Here is a 17,569-nt window from a genome sequence, read left to right as displayed (position 1 = left end):
TATTGATCTCATCTAAAAGGCTTTTACGGAGGTCCCGTAATACCCAAGTTTGTATTCTATGTTCTCGCGCGAGATGTTGTCTGACTTCCCCGGGTAATTTCTTCATAATAATCGGAACAAGTAGAGTGCCGTATGTTTCTTGTGTCTGACCTAAAGCTTCTAATCCCCTGACGTAACTTTCCATTTTATCATAAAAACTTCGTAAGCTTGTAAGTTGATTTCTAGGCGAAGGGATTTCTAATAATGCCTGCATGTATGCATTTATGATTTTGTCTTGTTGACCGAACCTCTCTTTTAATAGATTTACGGCTTCATCGTAGTTTACATTTGTAAGTGCGAACCCCGCTATAGAATCAAGTGCTTCATATTCTAGCTGTGCTTTCAATTAATTGAATTTTTGTACATTTGTAAGTGACAAGTTAAGGTGTACGGCCGACTCATATGAGTCCCAGAAAGTTTGCCATTCTAAGATGTTCCCTGAGAATATTGGAAGCGAAAGTTTGGGTAGGCGGTGACTACTAGCTGACGAAAATGTGCTTTGCTGTGTGTTAAACGTATGACTGGCTTGTACAGACGGGTTCTCAAACGACTGTGCGTTGTGTGGGTTGGCTATGTTGTGCGTTGGTACAAACGGTATAGTTTCTGGATTTAAAGTGTGGGTTGTTGTATGTGAATCAATATGACGGGACTGTGGTGTTTGGACATTTTTTATGAACTTACGTATGTGGCGAATCTTTGTTTCCATATCTACTGAATATTCATCTGAATCCACTATCTCATTTTCCACATCTTCCGGTTCTGTTATTTTTAGAATTTGTTCGTTTAAGTCCTCAAACAATGTTTGTTTTTGCACTAGTTTTCCGAGTGTTGCAATAACTTCTTCTTCGTCGAAATTCGAATTCTCCTTTGCTTCATCTAATCTTCGGAATAATCTGGTAACAGCGCTTCTATTCCCCGATCGGACTGATTTCAATTTTACGAGATCCTGGTCACGGCACCATAAATATAGATGATATAACGATATAACAACAACTATTCAGCCATTACATTTTATATAGCAGTTCGTATTTCCGCCCAAGGCGACGTCACTGACAATACGACGTCGACAATAAACGTACAATAGTTGGAACGTTATGTTCCCGCGATAATCTCAACAATGGACTTATCAATCAGTAGCAGTGAAAAGACATTAATTTTCTGTAATTGAGTTAATTTGTTTTTAATTTGTTTTTATCTAAGGCCGGAGAAGTGTTATAAAGTTCACCACACTTTATTACCGTATCATCTGTTTCAGTAATTATAATTGACAGATCAGCAACTCTCACATGTCTGCACGTTCTTAAATAAACATACATTAAATAGATCAATTGAAGTTCTTATACACATGTTGACATAAAATAGAGGATTTTTTTTAATTTTGATAAACATGCAGCAACAATTGACGTATTTTCTTCAATTCATGAACATTTGATAAATATGAGTTATTTCTGAATAAAAAATGCTTAATGTTTTTAGATACTTATAAAATAAAGAAATTACCGATTATTTAACAAAGAAACAATTTGTATTTATCTTTTATAACAAAAAAGTTATGTCTTTCTTTCGAAAAAGAAATTACGGCCCGGCCACAAATCTGAGTTTTGAGCAAATATACAAAATTTCGACCTTATTTTACTAAAAAAAAGTAGCACATGAAGGTATATTTTTAACTACATATTTGATTTAATCAGGTAAAAATAGCCTATATGCAAATTTTCACGAACTTTGTGAATACAGGATCAAAACTGCATCGTATGCCCTTAAGCCTTCGGTGTTTTCGAACGGCACAGTGTGCTTGGTATAAACATGGAAGTATTATAGTGTCAATATAATACTTCCATGGTATAAATAATAAGGAAATGCAGTACATGTATATATATGTTAGCGGCAATAAGTAAAATTAGGCATTAAGCTTAAATCCTAGGCAATAAGCTAATGCCTAGGCAGTAAGTCAATTGCCTAAATGATGGTAGGCATTAGTCTTAAATCCTAGGATTTAAGCTTAAATCCTGAAAAATGTGTGCAGGCATTAAGCTTAATGCCTAAAATGTAAATGCGAGTAAATAAAAGATATTTAATCATATAAATTAAAATACATTTGTTACATAATAACATTATGATAAATGTGGCCTGTTTATCGACACTGTTCTAAGATAAGTCCTATAAGATATTCTTAGGACAGAACATATGATATAGTTAGGATCGACTTACTACATTTCTCAGCATGCTGCACTTTAAAGCTTTCTGAGGATTATATTAGCTGGGATGTCTAAGTATTGGCGTAAAAGAAAATAGCAAATGAAAAAAAAGAAATATTGTATCAAATTCAACCAAAAACTTTAATTCATAAACCGATTAATTATTAGAAAATAATTATTAGTTTTAAATGAAAGGTTATAAATAATTTTTATATTATTATTGTAGATCTAAACTCTTTGAAACAAAATATAAGTAAAAATATATAACTACGTTTTATACTAGAATTGAACAAAATAATTGTAAATAGTTAAAATTAAATATATAATCGGTAAAATCATTTTATGCTTTGAGGGAACTGAATTCGAAGCGTCACGGTTTCATACTAATAGTTCATAGAAAAATTTTGTGCATCTTTCATATAAATACTGAATACTTCAACCATTTTATTTGTTTACTGCAAATAACATAGGTTTGAATATGAGCAGAAGAAATAAATTTGAATTTCACCGATTTTAACGATGCAAAAGTACAGGGCCAAGTGTCATTCTAAATATAAAGAAGAAGATGTGGCATGATTGCCAATATGACAAATCTCCACAAGAGACCAGAAATAAATTCACTAATAAAATATGTTATTTATATAATATTAAAATGCATCAAATAATAATTTAGAAATATAAAAACTTAGAAATTTGTGTTCAAAAATCATTTTGTTATCACAAATTTTGGAACAATTAACAAAGATAATTTACTTATCCAATAGAAAAATTGGAAAATGATGTGATAAAAAAAAATCATATCTTAATTTGGTCTACTTTTGACCAGTTCAAACTAGGTCGACTAACGAAGTATACAAATTTTCAAAGAAAAATAATTATAATTATTGTATAGAATCTCCACCCTTTTTCAATTGGATACAATTACTTTATTTTAAGTCTTTTTGATACTTAGTTATACCACACAAACATGAAAAAAGTATGAGGTAATTCTGTTTTTCAACTGATAAAATTACTAGATAAACTTACTAAATTTGAAGATCTGTCAAATAACTGTATATTTATGAATGTAGAATTAAAAATATAATTAAAAACGACCCTATATCAAGAATAAATCTCCCAATATGCATACATTTCAGAGTTTACTTATTGCCTAAAATCATGTTCGGCAATAGGATGAATAATCATCATCAGATTTCAGGCAATAAGCTTAATGCCTGCAAATTTCAGGCAATAACTTAATGCCTAGGCGTTAGCTTATTGCCTAGGAATTAAGCTTAATGCCTAATTTTACTTATTGCCGCTAACATATATATGGTCATCAATCCGCATTAGTTTTAATTAATGAATACATTTATAATTAGATGAGAGGGGTCATGTTTTCTGTTTGTTCAAGAGGTGGTGAATTGATATTAGATTCCGTTGAGAAATTTGATATTAGATTCCGTTAAGAAATTTAAATCAAGTCAATTTTCAATGAGTCCGTTACATGCTATATGAGACGGTAAAATCAGGATAGATTGTATTCGAAATAGTAAAAAGATGTTGATGGTGGTGGATGGCTGCTCAATACAAAGTAATGTGTAATTCAGGACGAGAACATTTCAATGTAATATGAATATTAACCCTACTATGTACTAGATCGACACACTGAGTCGGATTGTTAACGTGCTTGTTCAAAAGGTAATCGTTCGCAGGAAGACAAGTTACCTTACCCGGACACATTATTCTGCTCCGAGCCGACCATGCCGTGAGTCTTTGCTCCTACTCCTTAATGTCGTGTGCGTAGCGGAGAAGCAGAAAATACCAGTTTTATAGTCTTTGGTTTGAGCCGGCTGGGGTTCGAACCCACGACGTCCCGCATTCAAGTCGCTTCTTCTTTTCTTTTTTCTTTTTTATCTTTATTAAAATCAAACATCATATAATACAAATAAAACAACATATAAAATCAATTGTCCTTGATTGTTCTCATTATATACTATATACTATACTTTGTATTCACAATACTGTTAATTCACATTTCAGGTACACAGTCAATAGTTATTACAATTTAAAGACTGGAACATTGTCTGTTTCTTCTAACAACGGGTTATGTATTACAAACCTTTTTTGAAATATATGACTCATATTATGACATTGACAGAGATAAACATACATATATGTTACATAATGTTTAAATGTATATTAAATAATTTTATCAAACTTACACTAGAATAACCACTATTCAACAAGTCTCTTCTGAAGATACAATATCTGGCAACAGACATAAAAAAAAATAAGAATAGAATCATTTACACCTTTCATATGCCATCGCAATCCCAAAATCAATAGTTCCTCACTTCTTACTAAACTAATCACAGTTTTCAAATATTCTAAGTTCAGACTATGCATTAGGCGAAAAAGATAATCATAATAGCCTTTTGATGGCAAGTTAGGGTAAAACTACTTTTAACGCGAACATTATGTGCTTTTACCTGATTCCAACATCATACATGTATATGCAACATGTACAATAAAGCGACGTTGAATTGATTATATCGTATAAAACAGACAGATATTCCAAAAAGCATATAGAAAGATCTGAGCGTCTTTGTACTAATTGCTCACTTGATGAAGTTGAAGATGGGCTTCATTTTTTATTAGAATGCCCTCTTTATGATATTCAAAGGGACGATTTTTTTCAAGGCATTTCTAACAATTGTTATAATTTTATAAATTTAAATAAATCTTCTAATTTTTTATGGCTCTTGACATAAGAAAATGTTTTCTCTTATGGAAAAACTGGGTTGTTATATTTGTGACTGTTTTGAATTAAGGAGATCAGGCATGAACACTGACACTAAGTCAAGTCAAGTAAATAATTTGAGAATAAATACATATACATGTATAATGTAATTTTATTATTCTTTTATTCACTATATATATTTATTTCATATCGGTTGAGAATAAGATTCTCTTATATTTGGATAAAGAGGGGTCACATGACATTCATTAATCTTCAGTAATAAATTCCATCGGTCATTAACAGAACAATACGGACTAGAAAACCTGGTCATCTGACCATCAAACGATGTACTTGTTAATAAATTAGTTACGGCTCAGTCATTATCACTATCTTAGTCAATACCACTGGCCTGTGGGCAGTCCATATATCACGATAATGACCAGTTTTTCAAGAACTATTATATAAGTGGTTGTTAGCTTGATTCTGACCAATGCTTATATTCCAATTGTAATATCTTTGCTATGTAATAATACAATCCAGTTTCTATTTATATAATAGTTCTTGAAAAACTGGTCATTATCGTGATATATGGACTGCCCACAGGACAGTGGTATTGACTAAGATAGTGATAATGACTGAGCCGAAGGCGAGGTCATTATCGCTGTCGCAGTCAATACCACTGTCCTATACGGGCACGTCCATGTATCACGATAATGACCAGTTTTTCAAGAACTATTATGTTTATTTCATTGAGAAACCATGTTTTGGAAATGCTCACAAATTCAAAACGCCTAAAACGAACTCGAGTAGTTGTACGATTTCTATAGCAAAGAGTGAAGACCAGTCGTAGTAATACTGCCATTCATTTTAGTTTAGTGCAACTTTTCAGTATATAAATTCTAAATTAAGTTCTCTTTAATTTTACCATTAACGTGAAAAATGTAATAAACAAGTCAACAACTTAAATGTAATATTAATAACAGGAACATTTTTTATAAAAGGTACATCTTTCTAAACAGAGAAACCACGCACCAACAGTCATTATCAAACGGAAACCACGCCCCAACGGTCATTATCAGACGTAAACCACGCCCCACCGGTCCATATCATGTAAAAGTTCATTAACGACCGGTTTTCTGGTCCATATCGTTCTGTAAATGACCCATTGAATTTATTACTGAAGATTAATGAATGTCATGTGACCCCTTTTTATCCAATAAGAGAATCTTATTCTAAACCGATATGAAATAAAACTAATTTATTAACAAGTACATCGTTTGATGGTCAGACTACAGAATAAGAAGTTTTACAGTTTTATAAAATTTGGGTCACATAATCTCCCTGCAAAATGAAACAAATTGCTGTTTTGAAAAATATGGGTCCATGAACTCGTTTTCAAATCAAATCAGTTTGAATGATAAAAATCAGTCGAAAAATGCATCTTTTCCCCATAGGTTACAGTTTGACGTCGCGAAAATAACATTTTACGTTAGCAACGTCATTACCTCCCTGTAACTGTATATGCCGAAGCCGGTATATCGGCTTTTAGAGTTTCCTCCGTAAGTGCCGAGAGCCGAACAAACACAACGTCCAATGCCATACCGTCTCTAATATCACCACCTTCATTATTTAACTGAGAATGTTCCACATAACCTCCAATATTTTCAAAAAAATCTCGTAAATTCTTTAATTTTTGTAATGACTTGTTTATAATATTTTGTTTTCCATCCCATGTCCTATATTCAATAGACCAAATATCTACCACTATTTTTCCGGATATGAGTTCGTTTCTTATTGACTTCAAAATACTCATTTCTGATCCTTCAACGTCCAACGAAAAGTAGTCAATATGTTGCACGCCTATCAGATCTAGGATTTTCATCATATTAAAACAAGGAACTGAAATTGTTCGTTTAGTTTTTACCATCTTCATCTGGTCATCATCTAATTCAGACGCCATGCCGCCTACTGCGCCACTCTGAATAAATTCAGTTTTATTTAATGTATCTGATATACATGCACAAAGACGCCAAGCGTGCCGCTTCATCGCATCTATTTGACGACAAAGATTGGGGTTAGCTTCTATTAAAAGTCCAGTCCAGTTATGTTTTCGTTCTAACCACAAAGTATTTGAATACGTTTGACCATTGAATGCTCCCATTTCAACAAAAAATCCGTTTTTCTTTCGGGAAATTTGATACACCGTTTCATCCTGATGTGCTTGCGAGAAGCGTTGATCAATGTTGTTTAAATGGTAATTAGTATGTGGTTCTTGTAACCTGTAATGATCAAGCTGTCTTGTAAAATTTTCATTGTTCTTAGTAAAAACATGTACGCGTTGGAGTCCGTAACCTCGATAATGCTGTTTCCAATTTGTAGTCAGATATGGATACCTTATCTTTCCATACCATCTTCCGGCATTAAATTTGATATAATCCATTTCATAATTATATGGAACGCCAATGGTTAACGATCCACCTTTCTTAGTTACACACCACCCCCTGGCAATGGCAATAATATCTCCCCAGGGATTTAGTCCGTCACCATACCTGCCTAAACCGGAATGTTCTATTGAACTAAAAGTAACAACAGCATCAAAACTCCCTAGAGTTTTATTTAAGTAACTTTTCCGATATTGATCGGGAATCATTGTCTTTATTTTAGGATGTTTTGAAACAACTTTACCATATTCTAACGTTACAACCTCGCGTGCTCCTGCTTCCAACGCACATGCTTCTACCCATGGAATTTCTGAACCTATAACTAAAACTCGACCATTCATAATGCCAGGTGCATGCTTTAAACCGTCTCGTAAAGCATTTGTTTCTGATACGCCATACGTTCCTTTTAACTTGTTGTCTTTTGCCAAAGAAATGTATTCCTCGATTATTTGTTCTGTCCAAACTGCCAGTTTGGCTGTCTTACCCAAATATCCCCCATCATTGAAATACCATGGTGACACCTTTAGTCTTTTGTTCATCGTAAAGTCCATATGCAAATATTTAGGTATATTTTTGGGGGCATTAGATAAGCCGTGGCCACGATCTATATGTTCATTTTTAAAGAGCGCTTGACAATCAATTGGGACAGTTATTTGATCAAAGTAAGGTCCAGGTACCCCTTTTGCATTTGTTTCACAAAGTTTTCCGCAATCCTTTCTGATAGAATCTACAGAATCTGATTCCTGAATGGGCTGTAAAGCTTTTTTGTTATCAGCTCTTTTTTCATATGTGAATGATTTCAGACCGTTATATTCCTCTTTATTTATAGATGGAATCTTTGTTGAGTTCTTGTCATAGTTGACTTTAAATATGCACACAAACAGAAGGACTAGAACAACTGACACCATTTGTACCCGTGTAAATCTTTTGTAGCACATTATTTCTGACAGGTGTTTTTTTTTCTGGAAAAGAAGAAGAAAATATAATATAGACGAGTGCTTCCATGAAAAAGCTGTTTCATTTAAATCAGAACAATTCTCTTTTAGTGGGTTTAAATGATCTGTGTGATTAACTATTACCACCAAATGATAATTTCCGCCACCAATAATGTAACCTTCAACTGTTAAAAAAATATTAAATAAAACAAGACCAAAAATATTGGGCCTTGAAGAACCTCTTCAAACTGTATTCAGTACAGTTAATTGTATGTATGTTTTTAGTTTTGAATATGTGTATTCAGTACAATTGTATGTATGTATATTTTCAGTTGTGAATTCAGTACAATTAATTATGTGTATGTATGTATGTATGTATGTATTCAAAAAGGTTGAGAAAAAGTTGTTTTCAGTACTTACAATTTCAGTTATGTTTTAGTACAGAAACATTCGTTTCAGTAGTGAAATTTTTTGTCATTATTCAGAACTGGAAATTTCAGTGATTTTTCAGAACTGATAGTTTCAGTCATTTTACTGTACGGTAAATATCAGTTATTTTTCAGTATTGTAAATTTCAGTCATTTTATATTTCTGAAAATTTAGTCATTTTTAAGTACTGAAAGTTGTAGTCATATTCAAAAAGTTCTCGGTTATGTTGTCACACATATCATAAGTTGGCTTTAAATAAATACAAGTATTTATTTAAAAACTCCATACTGTATGTGTTCTGTCATTTCGACCAATTAAGACATTGAGATGATTCTTTTAGTGAACTGTATGGCCATATTCTTCATGTGCCTGTTTCAAGCAAGAACTTTTAATTTTTCATTGCCGTTGTTTGTTGTATGTCATAAATGGTTTTATTGAATGTTTTTGGTGTTGGCCAGGACGTTTTTTTTGTGACAATTAGATTTTTCTATAGCGCTAAATCTAAAACAATATTACTCAAAGCGCTTTACATCACATGTTAAACGAAATATACACACAGACAGTGATAAAAATATAAAACATGAACACACAAAATAAATATTTAAGTGTTAAAACTTTTCTAGATAAAAGGATTAATAATGTGGAAATTTTTACAAAAAGTGGAATATATATCAATGAATCAAAATGAAATTATACTGAATAAAGTTGGTAAAATAAAATAGCCAAAAAAGTCTAAAATAAGATTGCTATTAAAAATTATCAAATATAAGTTAAAAATTTGAAAACGTATTTAAAAGATGAAAAAGGAATATTACCATGTAAAAATATAATTACTGAAATGAAAAAATACAGCTTTCCATGTGCTATGATTTTTTCTTTGTTGATTAACGGAAACGGAGCTGTCATGAAGACATTCTAACTCACATCAGTAACAAATACAAAACCATCAGACAGCTGTCACTATAACAGGTATTTAATGTTTAAGCAGTCCACGCCATTTAAGAAGCTCTTATGACTCCGACAAAAAAAGAAATACTATCTAACTGTAAAGAACAATGTCAGTAAATCGTTTAGTAAACTAAATGTATAACTACTTAAAGACATATCTAGGACATGACTTTATATTGACATAAAAAAGAAGATGCGGTATGATTGCAAATGAAACAACTCTCCACAATAGACCAAAATGACACACAAATTAACAACTATAGTTCGCCGTACGGACTTCAACAATGAACAAAGCTCATACCGCATAGTAAGCTATAAGAGGCCCCGAAATGAAAATGTAAAACAATTCCAATGAGAAAACCAACGGCCTTATTTATGTGCAAAAAAAGAACGAAAAAAAAAATTATGTAACAAAAAAAAAAGATAACCGCTGAATTACAGGCACCTGACTAGGGACAGGCACATACATACATACTGTGGCGGGGTTAAACATGTTATCGGGATCCCAACACACACACCCTAACCTGGGACAATGTTATAACAGTACAACATAAGAACGAACTATAAAAACCAGTGGAAAAATACAAGTGGACGTTTCCGGGAACTTGTACAACCAAACAACAAAAAGACACTAGGTACAGATCTGAGAGTGTTCGCAGTTAATTGACAGCTAGTTCAAAGACACTAACAACTAATAAAAAATCATGCAGATGCAGATTCAGATTCAATATTCAAAAATATAAAGTCTCACTACTTGCAATACATAAATATACAGTACATACAGAGTATATTACTATATACACAATTTAAAACAGGGGTTATAATACCTTTACTCCACATAGATGGGATTTTACCAAATTTGAAACACTTATTAAATAAATTATGTAAAACACGTAATAGTATATACTTTCTATACAATTCTATAGGTATCAATTAAATCAATGCATCTAAGACTAAATCCGTATTTGAACACAAGTGCTTATTTGAATGTGGCGGAGTTAAATCGATTTTGACCACGCCTAAGGGACTGTGCAATATTTATCAGAGGGTGGGGCCGGTGCAAACATGGACGGGGCACATACTTTTTTTATGCAAATTATGAGCGGGGCGACAAGTTTTTTTTAAGAAACATTTGGCGGGGCGCACACTTTTAAAACCCCTTTGCGTGTGCAAAAAAAATAATTAAATCAGAGTAAAAAAGATTAAAACTATTTATTAAAATCAAATTGAATAACAGCATATTTAACATATCGATGGCTTCAGATAATGTTAGTTCATATACTTATATATTATCTGAATGCAACATGTTTAAAGGTCTAAATGTTCTTTTCAATACATATATTTGTGATTTCTGTGAGAAAAAAATAACTTAAAAAAAAAAAAACACAATATAATCTAAAACAAATTAGCCTAATACAGTGCTTCAATATATTTTTGTGAGTTTATGCTTTTAATTATCATTTAAAAAAATGAAATACTGACCAACATATAAATGTATAAAATGTTCATGTACAATGTATATACAACCTATTTGTACACATGTACATGTATATTGTACTCACATTTTTGTTTATAAAAGTAAAGGAGAATCAAAACATTAAACTCAAATGTATTAAAATGAAAAAAAAGAATGTTGAAACTAAAACAATGTAAAATAAGAAAAATAAATGTTTGGCACTTTAAAAAAATATCAAATTGCTTTTAATATAGTACATTATTATTATCTGTATAAATAAAATATCTGGAAAACTATAAACAATGGTTTGTAAATTAAACATAACATAACATATGGAAAATAAATGCTTAAACTTTAATAAAATAACAAAATTAAATTCTTAAACATTAAAAGAATTACAACTTAAATTTGGGTTGTGTAAATACCACTAGAGGATTGAACACATAGCTATTTGACTGATAGTTTGGAATTAGCTTCAGAAAATGTACAGTTGTTCTTTAATAGCAAAGCAAAGCAAGAAAAATTTGAAACTAAAATATGAAAAATAAATGTTTGGCACTTTTAATTTTAAAGAAAATATAAAATTACTTACAAATAAATGTACATAATTATTGAGCATTGTCTGTATAAATAAAATATCTGGAAAACTATAAATTAAACATAACAAAACAAATGGTAAAACATAAAAACAACTTTTATAATTGTATTGTAAAGAAACATGATAAATCTTAAACATAACAAATTTACAGTGTGTTTAAAATTAAATTCTTAAACATTATTAAGACTTACAGTATGTTGTATTGTAAATAAATTCTTAAACTAATAGACAAATTCGTGTTCCATCACGATTTCATGACTTTTTTTAATAAGTAAACTGTTTTATAAAATACATCAAAAATGAGTTATCACAAGCCTGGTAGTTAGCACATATGTGTTGACACAATATATGAATGACATAGTTAAATTTATAAATTTACAGTTTGCAAATTTTGAATTCATTGGAAAAATTAGGGATTTTCTTCCTCAGGCATAGATAATTCCTCAGCCTCATTTGGGATACTTTTTTGGTATTTTTGGTCCTCAAGCTCTTCAATTTTATACTTGATTTGGCTATTTCACAATTTTTTAAAATTTATATAGTTTTGTCAATATCTCAAAATAAATACTTCTTCAAAAGTTTATAAAAATTAGTAAAAATGTTGGGTAAACCCTTATTAAAGTTGAATTTCATAATTCCAAGGAAAGTATATCATGTATATCAATGAATATAAAAAAATTTGTATAGAAACATTCTAGTGGCAGTATAAAATATTATTTTCAAAACACAATTAAAATGTGTTATAAAATCTTTATAATATTAAAATATGCATTTGAGTTGATATATTAACTCTGATATACATGTGTTATTGAATGTTGTGCATTTGAGTTAAAAAATATCATGTTTCCATGTGTTTTTTTTATTTTTTTCAAGCGGGGCAAGGACTTTTTTTGTAATTAATTGAAGCGGGGCAGGAACTTTTTTTTAAATAAATTTTGGCGGGGCATAAAGTTTTTTTTTTAATAAATATTTGCTGTACACCGGCCCCACCCTCAGATAAATATTGCACAGTCCCTAATACCGCAGTCCCACTAGACCAAGATCGCACTACGATCTGTGAACATTTTGATGATCGTTGTACGATCGTGTAGATCGCAGCAAGGTCGTATCACAGTAGTGGTGAGGTCTTCAAGAGTGTGATGAGCATGTTCAAAACAATCATGGCTAAATCAGTTTGTAGCAGAAGCGTAGTGAGCGCGCAGTTATGTCGTAGTAATATTGCAAAGGTAGTTGTACCATTATTTCACGAATGTAACATTGTGCCAATCACACAAAGAATACTTTATCACAAATCATTACTAATGTATAAGGCAAAACATGGCTTAGCTCCAGAATATATGTCAAGTCTTATTGTATCAGCTTCTGCAAACCAAAAATATAATACGAGATTTTCATCCTCAGATAATTTTATTATTCCAAAACCAAATACAGAGTTGTATAAGTCTAGTTTCTCGTACAATGGACTAAGAGTGTGGAATGCTCTTCCTAATTCAATAAAAAAATCAAATACAGTATCCGAATTTAAACATAAATACAAATCTATGTACTTTTAACATTACCATCATATTTTTACTGTAATGCCATATCATAATTGTTTATTGTATTTTAAATTGTACATAATCTTTATTTACCATTATTATTGATGCATTGTTTATTTGTAATGTAATTATTATTGTATTAAGAGAGCCTTATTGAAAATTGGTGTAATCCAAATGAGTTACTCTCTCTAAATAAAGATATTATTATTATTATTATTATTATTGTAGCGAGAGCGTAGCGAAAGCGTGATTCTATCGGAGAGACTGTGCTACGATCTCACAACGACGTTATTGCGACCTCACTACGACCATCACGTTCTCGCCGCGACCCAACTACGCTTCCACTACGACTATACCACACTGTTAATGCCCCCGTCACACTAGACCAAGTTCCTATCACGTTCCTATCACGTTCCCAGTGCGTTCTGAAAAAGTAGGCGAACGTAGTGGGAACTTCTAAGTCGTGGTACGAACGCAGTGCAAACTTATATGGTCGTACTGCAAACTTGCATGGACGTGGTAAGGTCTTCATGGACGTGAAGGACGTAAAATAATTTTGAACATGTTCAAAACAAACGTAGTGAGAACTTCCTGAGGATAAAACGCAGTAAAGACCTAATAAGAACGTACTGAGAACGGCTTGGTCGTAGTAAGGACGTAGAGGACACTAGTTATGAACCGTAGTACGGACGTGATAAATTTGAAAGCCGTCTTCACTGCGTTTTTACTACGTTCTTGGAGATTGCACCAGGACCTTACTACGACTGCTCTACGTCTTTACTACGATATTTTAGAACTTGGTGATTTAGGGAAGTTTTCAACACGACCTCGCGAAGACTATTCTACGTTCTTATTACGTTCCTAAAGACCTTAGTACGTTCTTTGTACGACCTATCGGTATGCAGTACGTCTTTACCACGTCTGCGGTGCGTTTGCAGCAGGTTTGCATCGGATCTCTGTTACCCGTGTTGAATATGGTATATATAGGTGGTTTTTTTTAAGACGGAATCATTTGTAATTGTACTGTTGAACGATGGAACAAGATTTACTTCTACTTCATACATCATTACAAGGACAACAAGCTCTTCTTGATGCACAGTTGCGCTTTTCTGCTTCAGGATAAAAAGAAAACAAAGGAGACCCAGAACATGGTGGGTGCGTCCCTGGCTTACTCAGGAAAGAAGGCTTATGTTTGGCCACTATGATAGACTGATGCAGGAGTTGAGAATGGAGGATCAACAGTCGTTTTTCAACTTTCTGAGAATGCCGCCCAAGATGTTCGACGAAATATTTGTAAGGACGTAGAAGGGTCGTGTTAGAGACCGAATAACGGTATTATCAATCGAATTTGAGCAAGTTTCTACTACGTTTAAAAAAAAATTAAGGCGTAGTGGAAACTTCATGGACTTTGTCTCAGTGTGACGGGGTTTTTACGAGCATGCATAGTACGACTGTAGCACGCCCTTGCCGTCCTCATCACGCTCCTTTTACGACGACCTGACTACGTTCATACTACGACCATCATTCTCATGGTCATTTCACATAAAAATATTAAATCTCTCCAGGTTTTGTTTGTCTGTATGTAATTATGACTTATTATCAATTTTCTCTAACGGCCCAACTATGCTTCTCGTTTTTATATAGACTAGACCGTTGGTTTTCCTGTTCGAATGGGTTTACACTAGTATTTTTTTAATTTATTTATTTTATTTTTTTTGGGGGGAGGGGGGCTTTATACCTTGCTGTTTGGTGTGAGACGGCTCCGTGTTGAAGGCTGTACCTTAGCCTATAATGGTTTACTTTTATAAATTGTTACTTGGATGGATAGTTGTCTCATTGGCACTCATACCACATCTTCCTATATATACATATTGACACATCTGTGTCATCTCTGATATCGTTCACTAAAATATCGTCATTTCAGCTTTATTGACCAGCAATAGGTTGTAATTAAGGTTGAATTAGTCGGTCCGACATCTCTGCTTGGTCCGGATTCTTAACTATCAGAGCTCCCTCTGCCTCTACATCAAACACTACCACGTTTTCTAGTAGATTTTGGTGGTATCACTGCATTGTTTCCGAGAAATCTACATACTAATCAGAAAAAGAAGGAATGGAACTGTATTGATATGGAACAGGATGTCGACGTTATTGCTGAGAATGTATTCAGATCGCGGTATGAACGTAGTATACTCGTGGTAAGAACGTGCTATAATCGCAGTAGAAGCGTGGTAAGATCGTGTTGCAATCGGATAACCCGTGGTATGGTCGTAGTTAGAACGTGATGAGCGTAGTAAGAGTTTGATAAGCCTAGTGAGGTCGCAGGTCGCAGAATAAGCGCGGTGAGAACGTGTTATAATCGTAGCGGGATCTTTGATATTGAAATTTGGCTGAAAATTTGCATGTAGGCTATTTTTGCCTGATTAAATCAAATATGTAATAAAACAAAATGTATCTCCATGTGCTACATTTAATATATTGGCTTAAAATTCGGATTTGTGGACGTAATTTTCCTTTAGACAGAAATTCATAACGTTTTTTTTTTAAAGATAAACACAAGCTGTTTTTTGTTAAGTTATTTGTATAATTCTGTTTTATATAGATGTTCTTTAAATTTGAGCATTTGTTTTTATGTCCAAAATACGATGGTAGAGGGGCATTATGTGTTCGGGTCTGTGCGTCCGTTCGTTCTTCCGTCCGTCTGTTCGTTCGTCGTAACGTTCGGTCGTACGTCCGTCTGTTCGTTCGTCGTACCGTTCGTTCGTCCGTCTGTTCGTTCCGCATCAAATTAAAGTTTTTGGTCAAGGTAGTTTTTGATGATGTTGAAGTTCAATCAACTTTAAACTTTGTACACATGTTCCCCATGATATGATCTTTCTAATTTTAATGCCAATTAAAGTTTTGACCCCAATTTCACGGTCCAGTGAACATAGAAAATGATAGTGCGAAGTTCAGGTTAAAGCGTTTGGTCATGGTAGTTATTGATAGAGTTGAAGTTCAATCAACTTGAAACTAAGTTAAAATTTTTAAAACAATTGCATGATCATATTTTTGTTTGCCTAGGTTACTTTCGTAGACCACTTAAATTGCATTGAAGTCTTTGATATTTAACGTTTATTTCTTCTGTTGCCATAAATAATTTCAAAGTAATTCAAAAACAAAGTGAACACATTTTCAAGTTCTTTTTGTAAAGAATATTGTTGGTGCTACTCATGTTCGTGGACACACGCTTGATGTCATTATAACTAGAGAAGATAGCTTAATTGTAATCGGCATTCCATCTATTGAGGAATTACATCTTTATAATGATAAAGGCATTCCAACACTCGATCATTTCGCGGTTCACTGTAGTCTGAACTTTAACAAACCACCTAATGAAATTCCGTAAGCTCGAAGGAATTGTCATTGACGATTTTAATACCGACATCAATTTTTCAAATTTCATGCCAACTCAGACAACAACGCTTGAAGAATTAGTTTCAACATATGACTCAGTGCTCAGTTTTATCACTGAGAAACATGCTCCTATGCAATCCAAAACTATAACATTGCGCCCGAATACAGAATGGCACTCTTCAGAGCTCCGTACCGCTAAGACAGAGTGCCGTAAAGCTGAGCGTAAAAAGAGGAAGACAAAGCTTGAGGTTGTATAAATAGCAATGTATCAAAACACAAGCTGCTTTTGAAGTGTAAGACTGACTACTATTCAGATAAAATTTTGGAAATAGGGTGTGATCAAAAGAAACTGTTCAATTTAACAAACAAGCTAATAAGTAATACAAAGACCGTTGTTTTGCCATCACGTGAGTGCGATAAAGATATATCGAACAGGTTCTTCGACTTCATCCTCAATAAGATTGAAACCATCATGAGATGTCTATAAATTGAAGATGATTCCTCTCTAAATGGGAATGACGCCTTCTGCGCAGATGTGAGGTTCGACGGGCAGGCACTTGCTGTTTTACCATATGCATCCGTGGGTGAAGTTCGGAAGATAATTTCAAAGGCTCCGTCGAAATCGTACGAACTCGACCCGTTGCCAACTTTGTTACTAAATCCGTGTGTGGACAACTTAGCACCAATCATAACGAAAATAGTGAACAAGTCATTACAAGAGTCGTATGTTCCAAAAACATTTAAGGAAGCAGTTGTACGACCCTTACTGAAGACACCGGGATTAGACAAAGATGTTTTGAAGAATTATCGTCCAGTCCCGAATCTTCCATTTATATCGAAGGTCCTCGAAAAGGTTGTAGAATATCGAT

General features: G+C 33.0%; 1 protein-coding gene across 1 annotated transcript; it reads right to left on the bottom strand.

Moving 5' to 3' along the window:
- Positions 1–5,972: 5,972 nt before the first annotated feature.
- Positions 5,973–8,356, bottom strand: LOC134727253 (uncharacterized). The gene has a single exon (XM_063591632.1). The coding sequence runs from the start codon at positions 8,336–8,338 to the stop codon at positions 6,461–6,463; it is 1,878 nt and encodes a 625-aa protein (XP_063447702.1). The 5' UTR covers positions 8,339–8,356; the 3' UTR covers positions 5,973–6,460.
- Positions 8,357–17,569: the final 9,213 nt, after the last annotated feature.

The sequence above is a fragment of the Mytilus trossulus genome, chromosome 7 (genome assembly GCF_036588685.1).
Source record: "Mytilus trossulus isolate FHL-02 chromosome 7, PNRI_Mtr1.1.1.hap1, whole genome shotgun sequence".
Lineage (NCBI taxonomy): Eukaryota > Metazoa > Mollusca > Bivalvia > Mytilida > Mytilidae > Mytilus > Mytilus trossulus.
This window is presented reverse-complemented; position numbering and strand designations above follow the sequence as displayed.

What these genes read in the sequence shown, in the direction of transcription:
- LOC134727253 (XM_063591632.1), bottom strand. Translation starts at nt 8,338, where the DNA reads ATGTGCTACAAAAGATTTACACGGGTACAAATGGTGTCAGTTGTTCTA.